At 53.7% G+C, this 21,314-nt stretch overlaps 1 protein-coding gene across 19 annotated transcripts in view; it reads left to right on the top strand.

Annotated features, from left to right (window-relative positions):
• Positions 1-21,314, top strand: part of CEP164 (centrosomal protein 164) — a 72,328-nt gene that overhangs the window by 40,735 nt on the left and 10,279 nt on the right. For 12 of the 19 annotated variants that reach the window (XM_045162984.1, XM_045162987.1, XM_045162986.1 and 9 more), the window contains 11 exons: positions 547-915; positions 1,826-1,906; positions 4,037-4,120; positions 8,373-8,458; positions 9,400-9,567; positions 10,283-10,420; positions 12,900-13,037; positions 16,412-16,621; positions 19,716-19,847; positions 19,964-20,180; positions 21,117-21,194. In XM_045162984.1, the coding sequence (XP_045018919.1) occupies positions 547-915; positions 1,826-1,906; positions 4,037-4,120; positions 8,373-8,458; positions 9,400-9,567; positions 10,283-10,420; positions 12,900-13,037; positions 16,412-16,621; positions 19,716-19,847; positions 19,964-20,180; positions 21,117-21,194 (1,701 nt within the window). Of the gene's footprint in view, positions 1-546; positions 916-1,825; positions 1,907-4,036; positions 4,121-8,372; positions 8,459-9,399; positions 9,568-10,282; positions 10,421-12,899; positions 13,038-16,411; positions 16,622-19,715; positions 19,848-19,963; positions 20,181-21,061; positions 21,195-21,314 lie in introns of all 19 variants that reach the window. The other 7 variants (XM_045162985.1, XM_045162994.1, XM_045162988.1 and 4 more) reach the window with 7 other exon arrangements.

The raw sequence follows: 21,314 nt of genomic DNA, 5'->3' as shown, positions 1-21,314 counted from the left end.
CTGGCTCCTGGGCTGCTTGTGTAGCCTCCGGGTGGCGGGTGGGGGGCGGTGCTTTAGGGAGAGAGCTACCCTCATTGCTATGGAGAAGGGGCACCCTTTCCATATTTCTTCCCTGCTGCCTTTTAAAAATGAAAAACAGAAGCTCTGGACCTTTCTCTCATGAGGATCTCTGTCATCATTATTGGAAACAAATATTGACTTCTGAGCCTGCAGTCTTACGGTTTGGCCAGTGGGACTGGAACAAGACAGATTTATTACTTGAGGATGTGATGGGTGGTCACAGAGTCAGGCACTGTCCAGGGCCCTGGATTCCAAGGCCTTCAGTGGAGGGGCGTCAGGTTGGGTGTATCCAGGTCAACATTCAGAGTCAGTGGATCTGGGCTGGAGCCAGGAGTCTGTTTTTAAAAGCTTTTGAGGTATGGGATAACCATTGGTTTCAGAACTGCAGGCATCAAGGAACAATGGCAGTTCTGTCTTATCAAGTCTTCAAACTCTTTGCATTAATTCCTGATGTCTTCCCTTCTGACGCGGTTGGCTGCTCCCTAGGAATCTCCAAGAGCAAGCCAGCCAGAGGAGAAGGACGTTTCTCTTGATTCCGATGCTGCTGGCCCCCTTACTTCTGGCAAGCCCTTCAGCCAAGGTGCAGACAGCAGCCTGAGCAGTGCTGATGGCAAAGAGCGACGGCGAAGAGAGGCAAGTTGGCTCCCAGAAAAAGGAAAGAATGAGAAGAATGATCCTGGGATGTCCAGAAGTGTGGTGGACCCCGGAGGTGATCAGCCTGCCAACACCACTGAAAAAGAGGCACCAGAGGACCCGGTGGACGCAGGAGAGGAGGGTTCCAGGAAGGAAGAGGCCGCAGAGGAGCCAAAGGAGGAGGCCTCTGTCCCGAAAGAGAGCAGATCAGAGGTGAGTGAAGTAAGTCACTCGGTCCCGCGGGCAGTTGCTGGCTCCAGCCCTCTCTGCTCTCTTGAGCCCGGAGCACGTTTCTCTCTTTTCATCTTTATTACTGAGTCAGAAGCTTTATTTGTAGACCCTGCAATGGGCTGTCAACATAAGCCAGAACCCTTAATTGTGACAAATATGCCCAGACCCAGCAGGCAGTAAAATCCTGAATGAAACTCCATACCTGCTGGCACTAGAGATTCAGAGCAGACATTTGCTTTTCCACGGGCACCCTCCTGGGATATTCATGCTCTTCTGGGCTCCCACTTAATTCCTCTCGCTATTTCCCACCTCCCCCTCCTACTTCTTGACATCAGTTTTGGGTTATTCCTGGTTGCCTCTTATATTCCTATAAAGAGAGGAGGCATTGAGGGAGGTGGGGGGGCCACATTTGGGAGTGTCCTGCCCCAGCACCAGTTAGTCAGGTTACAGGAAGTCTTGGCAAGATGAGGCCAGTGACCCAGATGGACAGATGTAGGAGCCAGGGGCGAGAGCATTTGGTGTCTTCATTTTCCAGCCCTCAGTCCTGTTCCTCCTCCAGGGGGGTGGTGAGGGAATTCATTAAAGAGCTTTTCACTGCTTTCTGGAAAAGATGCTCGTGTCATGTTTTTCTAGGAGAGCATCAGACTTCTCCACCGCTGACTTTCTAGCCACCTCCCACTCCGCTTCACTAGGCTGTCCCTCCACGTGTAGAGTGTTACCTCTACTGGGCTGCCCAGCCTGAGTGGGCTGGGGGCTGGGAATGGGAGGGTCCACAGGCCTCTTTCAGGTTTTCCAGAGGAGGTGGATTTCGGTTTGGGTTCAGCCCTGTGTGGGCGCCATGGAGGCTGAGAACGACCCTCTGTCTTCTGCTCCGGTGACTTCTCTGTGTCTGTCTCCCCAGGAGTCGGAGATCAGTGAGCACGAGAAGCAGCTACAGCTCTCAGACTCTGCTGCTTCTGACCCCAAGTCCTTCCTTGGCTTGGTGAGTCTGAGTCTGAGATGGGAGTTGGGGGGGTGGGGCGGTGGGCAGCAGAGTAGTGATGAAGAACATGGATATGCGAGTTACTGTGGTTAAATAATTTGCCGAGCATCTCACAGCTTGTAAGTGAGGAAGTTAGGACTCAAACTTGGGTCTTGTCTAACTCCATTTCCTCAGCTCGTCCTACCAAGGGTAACACTACCTACTTTTTAGGTTTGTTGTGAGAAGAAAGTGGGGTAAAGTGTATGTACATCATTAGCATATGAATATTAAACAAGCATAGCTGTTATTACTACTGCTGCATGAACTGCCTGTGAGATCATATGAAATCATGGCCTCTGGGCTCTTAACAAGAGCATTGCATGAGTGTGGGAGATTAGAGACTGTGTGTGTATGTGTTTATGGGATCACTGAACTGTGGCTAGGAAGGACCAGTCCTCAGGCTCTGACCACGAAGTGTGTTGTGGTGTGGTCATTTCCAAAGTGAAGACTGCTCTGGAATGCCAGCATCCGTAGTGTCTTTGTTCCAGCCCTTCCACCTTCCACTGAGCCTCCCTAATCCTGGCTTCACTTGCCGGGTTTGTATCTAAGGGGAGTAGTCTGGGGTGCTTTTTGGCAGAGCGTTTCTTTAGAAACCATGCTCCATCTGTTTGGAGGAGGCAGATCAAAGGGAAGGGATTAGTGGGAGAGGGTCAGGGATGAGCAGTAGTGATACGAGGGGGTGCAGAGGAATTAGGAGGCTGTGTGCGCTCAAGCCCCTCACTGAGCCATGGGCTTAAGGAGCCAGATGGCAGCTGCATTGAGTGGAGTAGAACTCACGCTGCAAGGAAAATGTCATCCACAAAGAAAACCCACAAGCCAGGAAGGGGAGGCAAAGTCACCGTTGGCAGAAACCATCATGAAGAGTCTCTGTGCCACAGAGCTCTCTGAAGCAAGGGCCCTGGCCCTTCTCAGGGAGTCGCCCTGTGGAGGAGTGTGTCCGTCAGCATTTTTCTTCTTTACGGGAGTGGGTGGAGGAAGCCACGGCCAGCAGGACCAGACCTTGGCTGGGCGTCCCGCCATTCATCAGGGCTGATGACAGAACTGTCCCTGTTAGCATGCTGTCGGGTAGCAATCCATCACCTAGCCCAGTGGGGCTCCTGGGTTTGGAGGGGGAGGGGTCCTGGCTCTGCGGCAGCCAGAGGGCAGTGGGGAGCTGGCACCTGCGTGGGCCCTTGCTGTCCATCCCAAAGAGAAGCCAGTGGAGAAAGTGGTGCTGATCCATCCCCATTGTCCAGAGGGGCACCTGTATGGGAAGGGGAAAGAACCCGCTGGGAGGGGCCTGGCAGGCCCTGTTTCCTACCTGCCCACAGATCTGGGCACTTAGGCCTCCTGTCGGGCGCCAGGAGGGAGAGACAGCTGGAAAGTGACATGCTTTGCAGCACATGTCAGGCAAAAAGCTTGGGCTCTGGAGTTGGCCCAGGACACATCTGACCCCCAGCCCTGCTGCTTAACAGATGCGTGACCTTGGGCAAGTTACATGGGCTCTCAAACGGCTTCCTACTCTGTGAGATAAAAATAAGAGGACAGTCTCATTAGGTTACTTTCTTCCCCTGTAATTCGATTATGAAAAATTTCAACCGTATGGAAAAATTAAAAGAATTTTATAGCGAATACCTACATACTCAGCCCCTAGAGTCTGCAGTGAGCAGTATACCGTAGTTGCTTTACCACATACCTTTCCATCTAATAACAGAGTTATTTGGAAGAAAAGCAAAAGTGTTAGTCGCTCCATCATGTCCTAGTCTTTGTGACTCCATGGGCTGTAGCCCCTCCAGTCTCCTCTGTCCATAAGAATATCAAGGCAAGAATGCTGGAGTGGGTTGTCATTTTCTACGCCAGGGGATCTTCCTGACCCAGGGATCGAACCCGGGTCTCCTGCATTGTAGGCAGATTCTTTACTGTGAGCCACCAGAGAAGCCCAATGTTATTTTAAAGATGAGGTTAGTGAGTAGGTGTTGGAATGCTTGGCACAGTGTCTGGCACGTAGTAGGCGTCTTTCTGGAAGGTGGGGGTGGAGGAGAGGCCCTGATCTCTGGTGGGCACTGACCGTGATGGGGGGAGAGCTGACCTCCCTGTCTCCACCATCTCCAGGACTTCGGTTTCCGCAGCCAGAAATCAGAGCGCCTGCTGGATATGGACGTGCACTCCTCTGTCCTGGATGGAGCCCGCTGGGAGGTGAGTCTCTCTCGGGCTGGGCTGGGGCCTCATTTTTGGGGATGATCAAGAGCTGAGGCCTGCCCATCCCAGGGTGCATTTCTGGGAGTTCTCTCCCTTCTGGTTTGTCAAGGCAAGGCCCTGATGGTGCCTGCGATGGGGCTTCCGGCGCTCGTGGTCTGTTGCTGCCAGCACCTGAGGGCTGACCGTTTGCGCCTGTGCAAAAAAGCACTGCGCAGCTTGTGGATTTCAGGGCACTTCCTAACCTGGCCCATTCAACCTCTGCAGTCATGTCCTCAGCCCACTTGCCATGCCCTGGCTGTGCCCACTGCTCACCATTCCCTGGGGCTACACCGTCCACCGCTTTACCACCCTGCCTGCCAGCTGCCTCCCCTTGTGCCCCGAGAGCTCTTTCTTGGTCTCGGAGGCCTACCTCTGATGTCACGTCCTCCATGCAGGATGAATCGGCCCTTCCCTCTGCTTCCCTGAGTGCTCCTGCTTTTGTTTTCTGGTTCTCTGTCTCCCCTGCCAGATGTAAGCTCTGGGCAGGCATGGGTGTCGTTGAACCCAGAGTAGGGGATAAAGTTGACTCAGACACAGGTCCTATGTGCAAGGAGCTTGAAGCCAAGGTCATTTTTTAATTTTTTCTTTTAGTATTGAAGGATGGTTTAATATTATGAATCTTCTAAATATATTTCATGATATCTGTGAATCAGAGGATAAAACCTTCTGATCACTTTGAGATCAAAAGGTATTTGATAAAAATTTAATATTGATTTCTAAAAATAATAGCATTAAGGAAGCCATTTATTTAACATGACTAAAATGATTTTTTTTTCTCAAAACAAGCACCAATATCATGGTGAAACACTAGAAAATATTTGCAAACAAAACTGACAAGGGATTAATCTCTAAAATATACAAACAGCTCATGTAGCTCAATAACCAAAAAATCAAACAACCCAATCAAAAGTGGGCAGAAGACCTAAACAGACATTTCTTCAAAGAAGACAGACAGATGATCAACAAATACATGAAAAGGTACTCGGTATCATTAATTATTAGAGAAATGCAAATCAAAACTACAATGAGGTATCACTTTAGACCGGCTGGAATGGCCATCCTTAAAAAAAATCTATAAAACATAAATGCCAACATCATTTTTGCCTCCTCTGTGAGATTATTGAGAGGAGAGAGGTTCTGACATGCAGTCTCTGCAGGTTTGAGGGAGCATTTGGTTTGGGTGAAACAAACAAGGTATTTAATGTGAATCAAGCCTGGGAGCCCTTAGTGAAGCCGGTCCTGAGTCAGGGTAGAGTTGTGAGTCTGGTTGATTGGAGCCTGACATGTTCCTCTCAGCTCTGGCTGATAAGCCTCCCTGGGCCACTGCTTAGCTACCGGGTCCCTGCTGGACACTGGATCTCTCCCCCTCGCTGCCTGCCCTTCGTTTGCAGCACTGGAGGTCTGTAAAGGCATAGACAAGGCCAGGTGGTGTTCGTCAGGAAGGGTTTGGAGCAGGTGATTGGTGAGGTACCTTTGGCAGCACGTAAGTGGGAAGGTTACTGAGTTGGCCAGGCAAGGTGATTTTCCATTGCTCTGACTCTAAAATCTGGCCAATATTAGAATCCTTAAGTGAAAGAAAGTGAAAGTCACTCAGCCGTGTCCGACTCTTTGCGACCCCATGGACTATACAGTCCATGGAATTCTCTAGTCCAGAATACTGGAGTGGGTAGCCTTTCCCTTTTTCAGGGGATCTTCCCAACCCAGGGATCGAACCTAGGTGTCCCGCATTGCAGGCGGATTCTTTACCAGCTGAGCTACAAGGGAAGCACTTGGGGGCTTTTAAAAAGACAGATTTCCTTGGGAGGCTTTTGAAAAGAGTGGACCACCAGGGAAGTCCCTGTGATTTACTTAAATGAAGACTGAATCGTGAACAAAAACAAAACCCCAGAGCTGAGTTTAGGTTAGGGAAGGGGTATCTTTAGCAGTCTTAAGCCAGAGGCTTAGAACAGGCATGTGTCTCCTCGTTCTGAAGAGTGCCGATGTGCCTGATGGCCTTGTCTGGTTCCTTTGACTCCCTTTCTGGGGCAGAAAGTTCTAGGGAACAAGTAAAACTCTGCTCAAAGGGCCTCTGTGTGGGTACTTGCCCAGGGTATCCCCTTTTCTCTGGCTCAGGGCTGGTTGAGTTTCTAGCAGAAAGGTGAATCAAGAAGGAAACAGACATTTTCTGCAGCTCATCTTTCTGATTCAGGGCTCAGCCCCTCAATATTTATTACGACCGCTGTACTTTGTTACCCATCTTATATTTTAGTTTGTGAAATAGATTGGCCTGTGGGAGGGGGGCGCTCTCTGCGGAGTGTGGTGTGATCTGTAGGGAAGACAAGTTGCAAGTTGAGTCCTGGAAGGGGAGGAGGCAGGGCAGGAGAAGGACGCCCGCCCCGCCATTGTCTGTGGGCTCTGCCCTGCTGATGCGATCAGGAATGGCAGCGCTGGCAGGGAGCCCTTCTGCTGCGGGCACTGGGAGGCACTCCCAGGCAGCGTTTCTATTTTTAATGTAATTTGGGGGAGCTGGCTTTTAGTTCAGACCCTGCTCTTCCTCACCCATCCAGATGGCAGAGTCGGCCACAGCTGCCGGGGCTCAGGCTGCCAGTGGAGAGGCGTGGGGGGCTGCGGGCACGGGGCTGGGGACACAGAGGTGTGCCAGCCAGGCCGGAACCCCGCCGGGGAAGATGGAGTGGGCTGTCTCCAGCCCCACCTCTCCTGTTAACCCTCGTGGTCCGGGACAGACAGGGCCCCTGTGAATGTGACGGAAGGAGTGCAGATCCTAGGATGGGGACTGGCACTGGCGAAGCTGGGTTTCTTTTTTTTTTTTTACCCCCAGGCTGGGGGAGAAGAGGGGGAGTGTGAGGAGAGCTGTGTTTGTGGCCTGCCTTTTTTGGGCCAGAGTTGGGCCCCGCTAGAAGCCCTGTACACTGTGGTTCACTATCACATTTTTTAAAAAATAATTTTATTTATTTATCTTTGGCTGTGCTGGGTCTTCGTTGCTGTGTGGGCTTTTCTCTCATTGCGGTGAGAGGGGCCCTTGTCTAGTTGCAGCGAGTGGGCTTCTCATTGCGGTAACTTCTCCTGTTGCACGTAGCATGGTCTCTAGGGCGCGGGGGCTTCAGTAGTGGTGGCTCCTGGGCCCAAGAGCACAGTCTCAATAGTTGGGGCGCACAGGCTTAGTTACTCTGGGTGTGTGGGATCTTCCTGGTTCAGGGATGGAACCTGTGTCTCCTGCACTGGCAGGCGAATTCTTTACCACTGAGCCACCTGACCTGGGGATCGAACCCATGTCTCTTGGTCTCCTCCACTGCAGGTGAATTCTTTACCATGGAGCCACCGGGGAAACCCAAGGGAAGCCCTGTGATCCCATTTTGCAGTGGAGGAGGTGCTGGAACTAGGGGTTAAGTCCAGGCTGACAGCACCGCTCCACCCCTGCAACCTTACCCCTGCAACCTTACCCTTGCAGGAAATCGGTGAATGTATTAAGAATAGTCCTTTTCACCAGCTTGCTAACTTTGCCCCGACACCCAAACTTTAAAATGAGGTTTGGGGCTGACTCTCTTCGTTTCTTCTTTGCACTGTCTGGCAGGTATAATTCCTGATTAGGAAGGGGGCATCATTGTCTACTAACGGCACCTGGGTGTCGGGGGATCTCAGAATGGTGCAAAGGAGCACTCCGTCTTCCTCCCTTCAGGTTGCCCTCGCAGTGCCCTTCTCATCTGGAGTATAGCTGTCTCTCGTTTCAGCACGTCTCCATCTTTCCAGGATCCTCTTTGATGCACTTTGTCTTCCGTCCCCAGTCCTGCTCACTGAATTTCAGCATTCCCGGTGATCGGTGACTCTGGCGGTCGGGGGCCCGTGATTTGGGGTGTTCGCGGACGTCTCTGCTTTCTCTCTGCAGCTGCCAGTGAATGTTTCCGCCTGCAGGAGGCAGGATTTTCTTTTTCTTGTGTGTCCCCCTTCAGCCTGTGGCTTCTGAGTCTGCCTGCAGTGGCTGTGTTGTCTGACTCATCCTCCCTAGGGCAGCAAGGCCAGCTCTGGGAGCAGCTGTGAGCCTGGGGGCTTAGCCAGAGCCTCAGGGGCTTCATTGTACAGCAGACAGGCCTTCTCTTCTGCATCCCAAGTGGCTCTCCCTCACCAAGAGCCACCTCTCAGCGCCCCCTCCTGGCATGGGCGTCAGTACAGACCCCCACCCCAGTGTGCACTTTCCACTGCTACTTGTCTGCAGGCCCAGAGGTTGGGAAGAGAAGACAAGGATGCCAGCCAGTCCAGCCAAGAGGAGCTGCAGAGCAAGCAGTCTGGAGGCTCGGAGAGGTACTGTGCGTGGGAGGTGGCCCTTGGGGACTTTGGGATGGCGTGGACTTGGGGCCAGAATTCCTGCCTTTGGTCTGCGTGTCTCAGTGTGCTCCTGTCTGAAGGCAGGTGATGAACTGACTGGATGGCCTTGCAGAGTTTGTGTGTGTGTGCGCGTCACACAAACCAAGACAGAAGTGGGAGGTACTGCTGCAGCGTTTGGTGGGACTTTGTGCCCACAGCACCGTTGTGGGGCCAGGGCTCTGTCCTCTTCACCCGATTGGTTGCAACCTCGTGTGTCCTTGGTCATGGGTCAGGGCTGGATAGTCTGCTAGAGGTCTGGGGGACCATGCTAGAGGATCGGTGCTGCAGCTCAGAGCTCTGAGCCAGGCCTAGCCACATCAGAAATGGCTGCAGCTGTGTCTGTGTGTGTGTATGTCTGTGTGATTGAGAGACAGGGGCTTCCAGCTTCTCAGGCCTGGGCCCATGAAAGAGAAGGGTTGCCATCCTGGCAGGGGAAGGGGGTGGTCATTCTACTTTTTGAACCTTTAAAAGCTATCAGCATTTTTACTTCCTCAAAGCTACAGCTTCATGCATTTTCTATAGAGTGATCATTTGAGACTGGCTTCTATCTTTCTCCTTCTTTCTGCTCAATTCTTCCATCACTTCGCCAACTCCCAGACCCCAGAGATGGGGATAGATACACCTGTGAGTGTGCCCAGATGTCACTCCTGGGCCACGCAAATGCAGCCCATGGACCTGGGAGGGCTGAATCCAGTCCAGGCAGAGGGCGAGCTCAGTAGGGAGCTTCTCTGTCCTGCTTTTCTGGCCCTGTTGCCCTCCATGGAGGTGGGGCCAGGACTGGGGTCCAGCCCAGAGGAGGCATGGACCTGGATCCACGTACTCCACTCTGCATTTCTGCTGCTGTTTGAGTGGAGGCAATGACTCTGCTCTCTGCTCAGGTTATCTCCCCCTCTTTTGCGTGAGGAGCGGCTCCAGAGTCTCCTTCACGGCCAGGCCACCGACGAAGGGCCTCCACAGGCCCCAGAGGGGCAGCCTGAGTGGAAGGAGGCAGCGGAGCCTAAGGAGGGCTCTCTGGGCAGTCCCCCACCCTCTGTTTCCCTGCAGAGGTAAGGTCCGGCCGGAAGCCTCCCAGGGTTGGGGGGCAGTGGGTCTGGAGAGGTGGGGAGAGCAGGGGGTGGGTTTGCAGCCTAAGCAGCAGCAATGGAGGTCTCTGGTTAGTGCTTCATACGAACTGAGGAGGGAGGAAATCTGCCTCTTCCTAGTCTGCAGCCTGCAGCTACAATCGGGGTGCACAGGCTGGTTAGGGGAGCTTAGAAACTCTGGCACAAGGAAGTGTCTCTTCTGACCCAGCCACCCCCTGGCAGGGGCTAGGGCAGAGTCTGCTGTCACCCAGGCTGGGCCATTCCTGCCGGGGGGTGGCCATGTCTCCTGGTCCCCACCTGCCAGCCCCCTTCTTCCCCATGATCATCCCACTGCTAGTCATTCAGCAAGCCCTGGGGGTGGAGGGAGCCCTGCTAGTGCTGGGCCCCAGGTCAGGGAGGTGCAGTGCCCCGGGCTTCCCCCAGGAAGAGAAAGACGCCGGCCTTAGAGCTCACCCGGCTGAAATGAGTCACTGGGGAGGCAGAGTAGCAGCACCCACGGAGCCCCTGCTGTGTGGGGAGGTGGGGAGCGGAGCTGAGACCCGAGGCCTGAGATGGCACATGTTGCTGGGGCTGCCTCCTCCCTTGTCCCCATCAGAGCTCTTGGGCCCCAAGCGGGGTACACCTGGAGCCTCTCACCTTCCTCTGGCTTTAACGCAGTTCCTTCCTTGTTGCTGTCAAGGGAGGCACTCCCAAGCCCACCTGCCGCCCACAAGAGGGGCCAGGAACGGCGTCCCCAGGCCGAGGGGCCGGGCCCTGGGCAGGAAGAGCCCGAGGAGAAGGTGGCAGTCAGCCCCACCCCGCCAGGCTCTCCAGAGGTGTAAGGGCCAGTTTCCATGTCTGTCCCTGTCCTCCGTTGTGTGGATTGCTTTAGTGCCCATCCCGTCTTGGGTGGTGGGGAGAGGGTGCTCTGGCCCTGGCTCAAGGAGTGGAGTGGGGGGAAAGTGAGTGTACCCTTGGTTCTGTGTGCAGCCTTGACCCCTAAGCAGCCCCCAGGGCTCCCCTCGTCAGCACCTAGGGTATAGGGCTGGAAGCGAGGGGGCCGAGTACCTTCTGGGTCCTTAGCAGAAACCTGGTCAACCACGTTTTCTGCTCTATCAAGCCCTGTTTTCCTTTAAAAAATTATTAAGGTATTTATGTACCTGGTTGTATGTACACGTGAATTGTACAAGTCAATGAATGTTTATATACATATGTACCATGTCACAGGCTTCCTTGGTGGCTCAAGACAGTAAATAATCTGCCTACAATGCAGGAGACCTGGGTTCGACCCCTGGGTCAGGCAGATCCCCTGGGGAAGAGAACGGCTACCCACTCCAGTATCCTTGCCTGTAGAATTCCATGGACAGAGGAGCCTGGTGGGCTGCAGTCCATGGGTTGCAAAGAGCCGGACATGACTGAGTGACTAACACTTTTCACACACCGTATCACAACCTCCCAGATCTTTGAGAACATTTCCACCCCTCCTGTAAGCTTCCTTGGGCTCCTTTCCTCTTAATGCACCTGCCCCAGGTCACCACTCTTCTGGCTTGTCGCATAGATTCATTTTTCCTGTTCCCAACTTCATTTGAATGGAATTATCCAGTACACAGTATAGCTCTTTTGTGCCTGGGTTCACAGCGCACCTCCATTGTTACACTTCTAAAACTTAGAAGCCTTTTAGCTCTTCTCCCCCCTCTCACCTCTTTTACAGATGAGGAAACTGAGGTTCAGAGGGGTGAAGGGATTTGCCCAAGGTCACATTGCTAGTTGATTGCAGAATTAGATCTAGATTCTAGTCTCTGGAGCCCTTGACTTCTGTCGCCTGGTCTGCAGCCACTGTGTCTTTTCCCTGCGTGATGTCAGGGTTTCAGGGTGATATAGTTTTTCCTGCCTGTGAGCTGAGCAGTACAGAAGGATTAAGAGGCTTCAGGATTGGGGCTGATTGTTGAGCAGAGACAGGTTCATGCGCTGATTACTCACAGCAAGTGTCACCAAGGGCTGGAGGGCCCCAGGAGCGCATGCTCTCCTGTGGCGCTGTGTGGTGCTGAAGGAGTGATGTAGGGGAGGGACCCAGGAGCGCATGCTCTCCTGTGGCGCTGTGTGGTGCTGAAGGAGTGATGTAGGGGAGGGACCCAGGAGCGCATGCTCTCCTGTGGCGCTGTGTGGTGCTGAAGGAGTGATGTAGGGGAAAGACCCAGGAACGCATGCTCTCCTGTAGCGCTGTGTGGTGCTGAAGGAGTGATGTAGGGGAGGGCCCCAGGAGCGCATGCTCTCCTGTGGCACTGTGTGGTGCTGAAGGAGTGATGTAGGGGAGGGACCCAGGAGCGCATGCTCTCCTGTGGCGCTGTGTGGTGCTGAAGGAGTGATGTAGGGGAGGGACCCAGGAGCGCATGCTCTCCTGTGGCGCTGTGTGGTGCTGAAGGAGTGATGTAGGGGAAAGACCCAGGAACGCATGCTCTCCTGTAGCGCTGTGTGGTGCTGAAGGAGTGATGTAGGGGAGGGACCCAGGAGCGCATGCTCTCCTGTGGCGCTGTGTGGTGCTGAAGGAGTGATGTAGGGGAAGGACCCAGGAACGCATGCTCTCCTGTAGCGCTGTGTGGTGCTGAAGGAGTGATGTAGGGGAGGGACCCAGGAGCGCATGCTCTCCTGTGGCACTGTGTGGTGCTGAAGGAGTGATGTAGGGGAGGGACCCAGGAGCGCATGCTCTCCTGTGGCGCTGTGTGGTGCTGAAGGAGTGATGTAGGGAAGGGCTGGCCCCCTTTTCAGGTGGTGATCCAGCCCACCGTGACAGCGCTGCCCCTGAGCAATGACATGGCTTTCCCTGATCTCCTTGGTGGCCGTGGACAGCCAGATCAGGGTGCTTATGATGAGGACAGGAGATGACCGGGCTTCAGAAACAGGACCCTCTGGGCAGAGGTCAGGGGTCAGAGGGCATTTTCCCAGGGCTTCTGGGAGAGAGATTGGGCAGTGAGGCTCCTCCTGGCCACCCAGGCTGACAAGTCCTCCTCTCTGTGTCTCTCCTCCCGTCCCTGCGAGGCTGTCCCCGCTGGACCGCCCTCTCCTTGACCACACAGTTTCAGTTTACACGGTGCTCTTAGATGTCTTCTGCTCCTTTCCTAGAGTCTTCTCAGGCTCTAGAACTTCCTTGCTATTGACTTTTACAGCTGCCTTAAGAATGGATTTGTTCTCTGGGTTTCGCGGGGGAGTGACTCTGTGCCTCATTTGTATCCATGGAATTTTAATTTGCAGAGGTGACTGAGTGACAACACGGAGAAGCCGATGCCACTGAAAGAAGAATTTATTCCTTATATTTCCAGAGAGAAGAGGGCATGCCATGCCAGGCGGGGCCACATGGGGAAGGACCAGAGCTGGTCAGGAGGGGAAAGAAGCGAGAAGGAAGAGCATGACCCGGAGCTGTTATTGGGGTTTTCTTGGGATGCAATGGGTGAGGCGGGGTGAGTACTCGAGCGAGTGTAGGGGGGGAGCAGTTTGGATAATTTTCGATGGCTTTGGGCTCTGGGCATGGTCTCTGGTTGCCTGGGGCCTGGCTCTGGGTGATCTGGGGCATGAGAAATAGATTAGGAGATGGTAGGGTCGGTTTGCTTAGGAAAGACATATTCCCTTTGCTGTCTATAAGGATTGCCTGGTCCGGGGAGGGGCACCCTCTCCTTGACCAGCCAACTTCTTCACGTATTGTAACACCATAAAATATAGAGAATAAAAAGCATGAATAGGAGGGTCTGTCACCTGCACGGATGTTGTCAAGCTGAATCAGGAGGAGTTAGGAGCACAGGGAGGTCAGAGTGCAGGCGGGTCCAGCAAGCAGCCACTGCTGTGTGTGCTGTATGGCTGGAAGGCCTGGGTCTGGGAAATAAGCATATCCTTCCCTCTGTCTTCCCAGCATCCTTCTTGAGGTGTTTGTAGAGAGAGAAGGCAAATGGATTAAAACCACTGCGCTGAAGAAAGAGACTCGCAGACAGAAAATGAACTTATGGTTGCGGGAAAGAGATAGTTAAGAGAGTTTGGGATGGACAGGTACATGCTGCTGTATTTACAATGGATAACCAACAAGGACCTACTGTAGAGCACATGAAACTCTGCTCAGTGTTATATGGCAGCCTGGATGGGAGGGGAGTTTAGGGAGTGCGGCTGAGTCCTTTTGCTCTCCCCCTGAAACTGTCACAGCGCTGTTAATTGATTATGCCCCAATATAAAATGGGCTTCCCTGTGGCTCAGACAGTGAAGAATCTGCCTGCAATGCAGGAGACCCAGGTTTGATCCCTGGATCAGGAAGATCCTCTGGAGAAGGGAATGGCTACCCACTCCAGTATTCTTGCCTGGAGAATAGAAGAACCTGGTTGGCACAGTCTATGGGGTTGCAAAGAGTCGGACACAACTAAGGGACTAACTAACACTTTAGTGTAAAATAAAAGGTTAAAAAAAAAAAAACAACCACTGGGTTGAAAATTAGTGGAGACAGAATCCCTGATAGTGATCCGAGTTTTAGTGGTGGCACGGCCGTGTCAGGACTGTGGGTACCACAGCCCTCTTCCCTCTCCTCCCTCCCTGCCTGTCCCTCCTCGCTTTCCCTCATATGTCTCAGAGTAACTCGGCCGGCAGCCTGAAACACATTCTGCTGAGCCTCCTCTCGGCCACTTGCTGTTGGAAACTGGGTCTCACTGATGGTGATACCTGAGGAGTGGCCTAGAAATCAGACCTGCCTCTTCCCCTGGAGGCGTTGACCTCCCAGGCGTGTCATAGATCTTTCAGGCTCACTGTTGACTGTGTTGGACCTAAGCTGGGAGTTTGGGATGCTCAGTCTTGAAAACAGGGACACGGTGAAGAGGCCCGCTGAAAAGCAGCCCCAATCTGCCTGCATGCCAGGCGTGCAGGCAGGCTCAGCGGTGCGTGCAGCCTGGGTGCATGCTGTCACGTCAGCTGGTGCCCCGTCTCTCCGCAGCATCAGTCCCTAGGGCCCCACATAGCTCTGCAGCCCACAGGGGAGGGAGACATTAAAAGGTACCATCTCAGGGAAAAAAAAGATGTTTTCAGCTCAGGTTGGAAATGAGTTGGAGGGTTGATGAGGCGGAGAGCTGCAGCAGTGGCAGGGTTGGGAGGAGGCTCTTTGCCAGGCGGGATTCTCAGAGGAGGTGGTGGCTACATCTTACATCTGCATCAGTCTGGGCTGTGTCAGGGGACTTAGAGAAAGCGGGAATTGGAAGGACGGAGATGGCCTTGGGAGCAGAAGGGGACTGAAGACAGAGCTCAGGACCGTTTCTGGTTTGAGTCACGATTTTAGGAAGGATCTTAATGGTATTTCAGACACTTCGGTAGCCTTTTGTCTGTTTCCTTGGTCTCTGGCCTCAAGGGGCTGGAAGGGAATTCCAGAGCCCTCATTTCCTTGTGCTTTGCTAGTCTGATCCCACCCGCCACCTTCCATTTGCTGCAGAGCGGGGGCTGAAGGCGGAGGGGGTTCTGCATCCCCTGCAGGCTGGCTCCCCTTCTCGGACTCTGGTCCCACCCCTCCTTGATTCAGACCCCGCCTGCGTGCTGCTGTGGTCCACTCGGCCACGGGGCCAGGCCTGCCACAGGCTGAGCATCGCGGGAGAAGGTGCTACTTGGGTGGCCAGACCAATTTCTAATGTAAGATTTAAGGACCTGGGCCTGCATACGTGTCCTTGGCTTCAGGAAAGCCACTCTGGGAAGCAAAATACTTTATCCCACTTATGTTTCCATTGCTTAAAATGTTCTTGGGGTTTCTCTTTGGCTATTTCCTTCAAGAACCAAAATATGCTCAACAGAACAGCCTTCATGACTTTGTAGACATCTCTTTGACCAATCCCATTGTTCTTATTTAACCACCTGCCTTTCGCATCCCAGTTAGAATTCCTTTTACCCATTTCCACATGGTGAGTTCACTCTAAGCAGATGAAGTTGTGGCACTGTTGAGGAGATAGAGAGTCTGGCATTTCAGATGTGCCCCTGCTACTCTCTCTGGCTTAGGGAAGGGTCTCCTGCCTGGCTCCCTTGGCATTGTGGAAAGAGGTTGCGCATTCCTGGGCCTCCAAGGACTATTCTGGGCTCCAGGGCTAGGAGACATGCTGCTGCTTCTCCTGCCGGCTCATAAGCATTGACCTCTGTTCAGTTTTGAGAGTCAGGGAGTAGCCTCTGGGGACTTCCCAAACTGCCGGCATGAGCCTCAAGTAATAGGGAGAGCCCTGGTAGGAGACGGAACCATGGCCATGAAACCCACTTGGGAGGAGTCCATGAGGGACAGAAGTTTGCCCTCTTCTCCTGCCGCCAGCTCTGGAGCCATGTCTCGGGGTGTTCACTCAGGCCACAACCTACCCTGTCCCCTGAGGGCCTCCTATGCGTCACCCCGCTCCTTAGGCACTCAGGCCCTCCCTCACACAGGCACAGTGGGGCTTATTGTATAGAGCAGGGGTCTCCAGCCTCCAGGATCTAATGCCTGATGACCTGAGCCGGAGCTGATACAGTAATAATAGAAATAAAGTGCACAGTAAATGTAAGGCATGTGAATCATACCCAGACCATCCGCGCACCCCTGGTTTGTGGAAAAATTGTCTTGCATGAAACCAGTTCCTGGTGCCAAAAAGGCTGGGGGCTGCTGCTGTGGAACAGATGCTGCCCCTGTGTTCAAGAGGGTAGCCTTGCTGCTCGCCCTCGGGTGACGTGCACTTGCACGTGTGACCTGACCGGGGGCCCTCCGTTAGGGCTCCATGTGGGGTGTTCGGTATCTGTAAAAACCCTGGTGCCAGAAGGTGGGTGAGCAGTAAACCGAGTGAAATGCTGCTCCCGCCCTTGGCAGGCGATCTGCAGAGCCCGCAGCTCCCCGGGAGCAGCTCTCAGAGGCCGTGCTGGAGGCCACGGAAGAGGCGGTGGCCCAAGAACTCGAGCAAGAACAGACACAGCTACTGGAGTCCAAGCGAGAGAAGATGCAGCGGCTGCGGGAGAAGCTGTGGCGGGAGGAGGAGGCGGAGGCCCTGCAACTTCACCAGCAGAAAGAGAAGGCGCTCAGGTCCTGCCGCCCGGCCCAGCCACCCTGGCTGCCCCTCCAGGATGACTCCTCTGTGGCCTGGGTGGAGGAGGGGTGGGCTCCCTGGCCAAGACCCGTGCCTTTCCTCTCTTGGGAAGGGACTTGAGAGGCATGATAGTAATGGGGATGGCTGGTATTTTTTGAGAGATTACTCTGATCCACGTGCTTTGTGTCTGCTAATTCGTTGAGTCCTTGGGAATGGCCCTTATGAGTTTCTGTCATCAAGTCTGTTTTGTGGAATTTATAATATAGATGAGGGAGCTGAGGCACAGGAAGGTTAAGTAGCTTGTCCAAGGTGTGGAGCCTCATAAACAGCAGAGCCTGGATTAACAGTCTGGGCAGTTTATCTCCAGAGCCTGTTTCTTTTTTTTTTGTTTTAACACTTTATTTTTTTACTTTGGCTGCACCACGCAGCATGTGATAGGGTGTGAGGTGCTCTTTCCCGGGACCCAGAAGTTTCTGTTTGGGTTCCTACTCTTTGAGTATGTGACAGGCAGGCCCTCGACAAATGCAGCACATAGGCTTGGGCTGGGCCTGCGTGTGTAGGAGTGTGGGCTTCTGTGCTGGAGTTACGGTTTTATAGGAAAAGGCAGGTGAGGGCTGGCGTGATGGCTCCGCAGTAAAGCATCACCAGGGGGCCTTTGATCCCTTCATCTTCAGCGCTGAGTTTTACTCTCAGGCTCTCTCTACAGTCCAGTGTAGCTGCTGGATCTCCAGCCATCGTACCTGTGTTCCAGGCAGGAAGTATAGGGGCACCTTCTAGCTCATTCAGTCCCTTCAGAGGCACTTTGATGGAAACTTTACCCAATAATTTCTGTTTATATCTCACTGGCCACTCCTGTTTGCAAAGGGTGCAAAGTTGACTGAGGAATGTAGTCCTTTAGCTGGTCTCTGGGCCTGAGAGAATAAAATTAGGGTTCTCTTAGTAAAGAAAAGTGGGAGAATGGATATTGAGAGGGTAATAAACCATCTCTGTCACAGTCCCAGGTTGGGGAAAGTGCTACAAAAAGACGTTAATATGTTTCACTTACTTGGCAGTTAAGCTAAAGGTTAAATCTTGTCCTCTTGGACAGAAGATCCCAAAGTGCTGTAGACTTACTATTTTTATATCATACATGGCAAAGACTGTATAAAATATTTATGGTTAATTTAGAGAAACTAAGAGAAAACCAGCACCCAACTGCCCAGAGGTTTGGGGACAGTCTCCCTCATTAGCCCAACACAGGCTCTGCTGACCAGGGTTCATCCTATGTCACCCCTCCTGGATCCCCCTGCCAGAGAGCATTCTAAAGAATAGATGGTCCCAGGCATCCTCCACTTCCAGCTGCCTGGAACTTGGGGTAGGGGGCCTCCCAAACAGAGTGCAACTCAGCTTACCTTGAGAGGCAGTGCCTAGGAAGAAATCCTGGTGATGTTTCCCTACCAGGCTCCTCTCTCTCCCTGGCCACCCTGGGCTGTGCTGACTGCTTTCTGTCCCTTCCTGAACCCCCCAACTTCAGAGGGGCCTCCCAGAGCCCTCCTAAATTGTAGTGAAAACCAGCCTGTTGAAAAGTATCTGACTCAGGGCCTGAAACACGATAGTTGCTCAATAAAAGCTGGTTCTTGGTTGTATTTTCAATTGAAATCAGTATAGTGTTCGTGGTCTTGACTAAGTGATTTCTCTGTGGGCAGTGCCTTGCCTGGCTCTCTTCAAAGTAGTTTGTCATAAGAACCCTGTTTCTATTTACACATGAGCCTTTCTGAGAGGTAGGGTCTCCTCTCTGCTGGGAAATTACCACTTGATAGAAATTTCTGGAAGCCACAACTGACCTTGTAGCAAATATGTCTTGCATGAGAAGGCAGGCAGGCAGGCAGGCTGACGCTTAAGTTTCTTTAGTTACAAAACAAAGAGACTGAGTTTAGTTGTAAGATGAGAGGAGAGCGTTGTAAAATGCAGGACTTAACTGCTAAAGACCCTTCCATTCTGTGGTGATAAGTGTAAAATCTAGCCTTGGGACAGAGAGAAAGGGTTTCTGGGGGAATCTAGCAGGAAGAATCTTTAAATTTTCAGTCATTACGGAAGAGAGCAGTGGTGTCAATAGCTGAAAATAGAAAACGATCCGAAGTCCTTTCTGGCTCCGGAATTCACTGCAGAAGCTTTTCCGAGAGATTGTCTTCTGAATCATGTTTTTCTCGGGCTTGAACTCCCTGAGTGTGCAGCGCCGGTCACGTGACAGCCCCTGGTCACGTGGGGGCCACGCGAGGGCTGTCTGCTTGGGATGAGATGGTCACCATCTCGGTCTGTGAATAAGGGACCCCTCACAGATAACTTGCTTGTAGTTTGGGCCTGGGTGATACTGCCCAAATTCAGCCAGCATTCATGGAGTCCCTACTTCCATTTCTGTTACTGTGCTTGGCACTTGGGAGATAGCAAGATTTTAAGACAAGATTGCTTCTCTGGAGACGCTCCCACACTTGTAAGGAAAACACACATACAAAGGCTGAATTATAGTGTGATGTTATGCATGGCAGAGAGCGGCATGGATAAGAAAGGTCCTCATGTAAAGCGTGGTGGGAGCTGAAAGGGGATTGGTGAGCTTGGAGAGGGTTGGAAAGGCTTCTCTGAGAGGACGGAGTTGGGTGTTGAACACGGAACATGGGTTCGTCAGGTAGGAAAGGGGATTCTCGATGGGAGAGTTGGCTTGAACAAAGGCCAGGAGGCAGGGAGGAGTGTGGTGGGGTTTGGAGGTTCTGGCTCATGTGATGTGGCCAGAGCTGGGTTGGGGTCAGACGGGATCCGACCTTGAGTAAATGCCTACCACCTGGTTGCAGAGGAGAACCTTTTGCAGAAATGCTATTTTGGGATCATGGAGCTCGTGATCTGCTTCCTGTGGCAAAGGGCAGGTGGAGTTCATAGCCCCTCTCGCCCTGGGAGGTATTAAAGGCAGCAGGACCCAGAAGCTGAGGTTAGGCTTGTCCTTAAGACGTAGGAAGCTTCACAAGCAGGCTCCAGGCTTTTGGAGGCTGACAGCCAGGGGTTAGGTGTAGAAAGGGGAAGCCCTGTGGCCCCGCCAGCAAACTTGCCTTTGCTTTGCAGTTCCCTGAAGGAGCAGCTGCAGAGAGCCACCGAGGAGGCGGAGACCCAGATGAGAGAGAAGGAGCGCCAGAGGCTGTCCCGGCTCCGCGCCCAGGTGCAGTCCAGCTCGGAGGCAGATGAGGACCAAATCAGGTGAGTGTGAACTGTGGGTGGCCTGGCCTCCCTGGAGGCTCACCCCTCTCAGCACCGCCCTCCCACCCTGACCAACACAAGTACCCAGACTTACACCCACCTCCTTTTCTGCCCAGGGCCGAGCAAGAGGCTTCCCTGCAGAGGCTGCGAGAAGAGCTAGAGTCTCTGCAGAAGGCCGAGAGGGCCAGCTTGGAAGAGAGAAGCAGGCAGACCCTGGAGCAGCTCAGGGAAGAGATGGAGGCTTCAGAGAAGAGAGAGCAGGCTGCCCTGAAGGTGGAGAAGGAGAGGGCCTTGCAGCAGCTGAGGGAGCAGCTGGAAGGGGAGAGGAAAGAAGTGAGTGCCCCCCTCCACCCCCGTGTTTCCCTGGGGAGGGCTGGGTGCTGAGGAAGAACAAGAGCCAGCCTTGGGGCCCAGGGGAGCCGGCAGCGCAGGGGTCTGCGAGGAAGGGTGCGGAGACGTTGGGCCGGCCGTCTGGACCCAGGTGGAGCCTGCTCGACTCAGAGCAGATGCTGCCCTGGTCTCCACAGCGGGGTCCAGAGGTCTCCCTCCAGGGCCTGTTGGGAGTTGTCAGCAGCAGAGAAGTTTGAAGGGAAAGGACCTGGGGGTTTGGGAAGGCTCCATGACTGAAAGAGCTGGAACCAGACCAGAGGTCTTGAGACGAAGGCGCAGTGTCCCCATCCTTGTCCCTGAGGGCAGCTGTGATGACCTCTCATCTCTCTCCTTCCCTCCCCTGCCTCAGAGCGCGAGGCTGGCTCACTCAGGGGAGTTTGTTCTCCTTTATCCTTACTCCCTATCCCTCCCATCCAGTGGTCTGTCTCTAGGTAAGAGGCGGAAGTAGGTAGTAGGTCAAGTGGAACTGGTGTTTTATTTTGGTTCTGGGTGGAGTGTCCGTTCCCAGACCAAGGGAACCTATGGGGGAGGTCACTGTGCTGCACGTGCTCAGGGAGACGGTGCTGAGCCTCCAGGCCTCCTGGCCCGTATTCACAGGCAGGAGTGTGGCCTGTGTACGGTGGTTTGGCCCAGAGGCCCGAGGGTGGAAGGGCCATGACCGAGCCTCACTGAAAGTTTCCCTCCGCGCTGGCCTCCATGTCCCCGTTTGCTTGCAGACTTGAGGGACAGCTGTTTTGGAGGAATACAGACGCGCCTGTGGTTCCCCTTGGCCCCTTAGCTCGAGGGGCCTTGGGGATGGTCTTCCTGGCTCTTCTTCTCCCCAGAGTCAGAGCCCGGCCAGCCTGCCCTGGTCCTCACAGGCCCTGTGTTGCACCCCAGGCGGCGGCAGCGCTGGAGAGGGAGCACAGAGAGGAGCTGGAGCGGCTCTCCTCCTCGCTGGAGGCCAAGCACAGGGAGGTGAGGGGTGGCAGCCCTGCCTACCAGTCAGAGCCTGGCGTGCTGGGCCCCGGGCTCTGAGCCTTCACGGCTGGTTGGTCGGCAGAACTCCACCCCAACCCCGGCCCTGCCGCTAGCTTC

Source organism: Bubalus bubalis, chromosome 16 (assembly GCF_019923935.1).
Source record: "Bubalus bubalis isolate 160015118507 breed Murrah chromosome 16, NDDB_SH_1, whole genome shotgun sequence".
Lineage (NCBI taxonomy): Eukaryota > Metazoa > Chordata > Mammalia > Artiodactyla > Bovidae > Bubalus > Bubalus bubalis.
The sequence above is the reverse complement of the archived record's forward strand: the minus strand, read 5'-3'. Positions and strand labels throughout refer to the sequence as shown.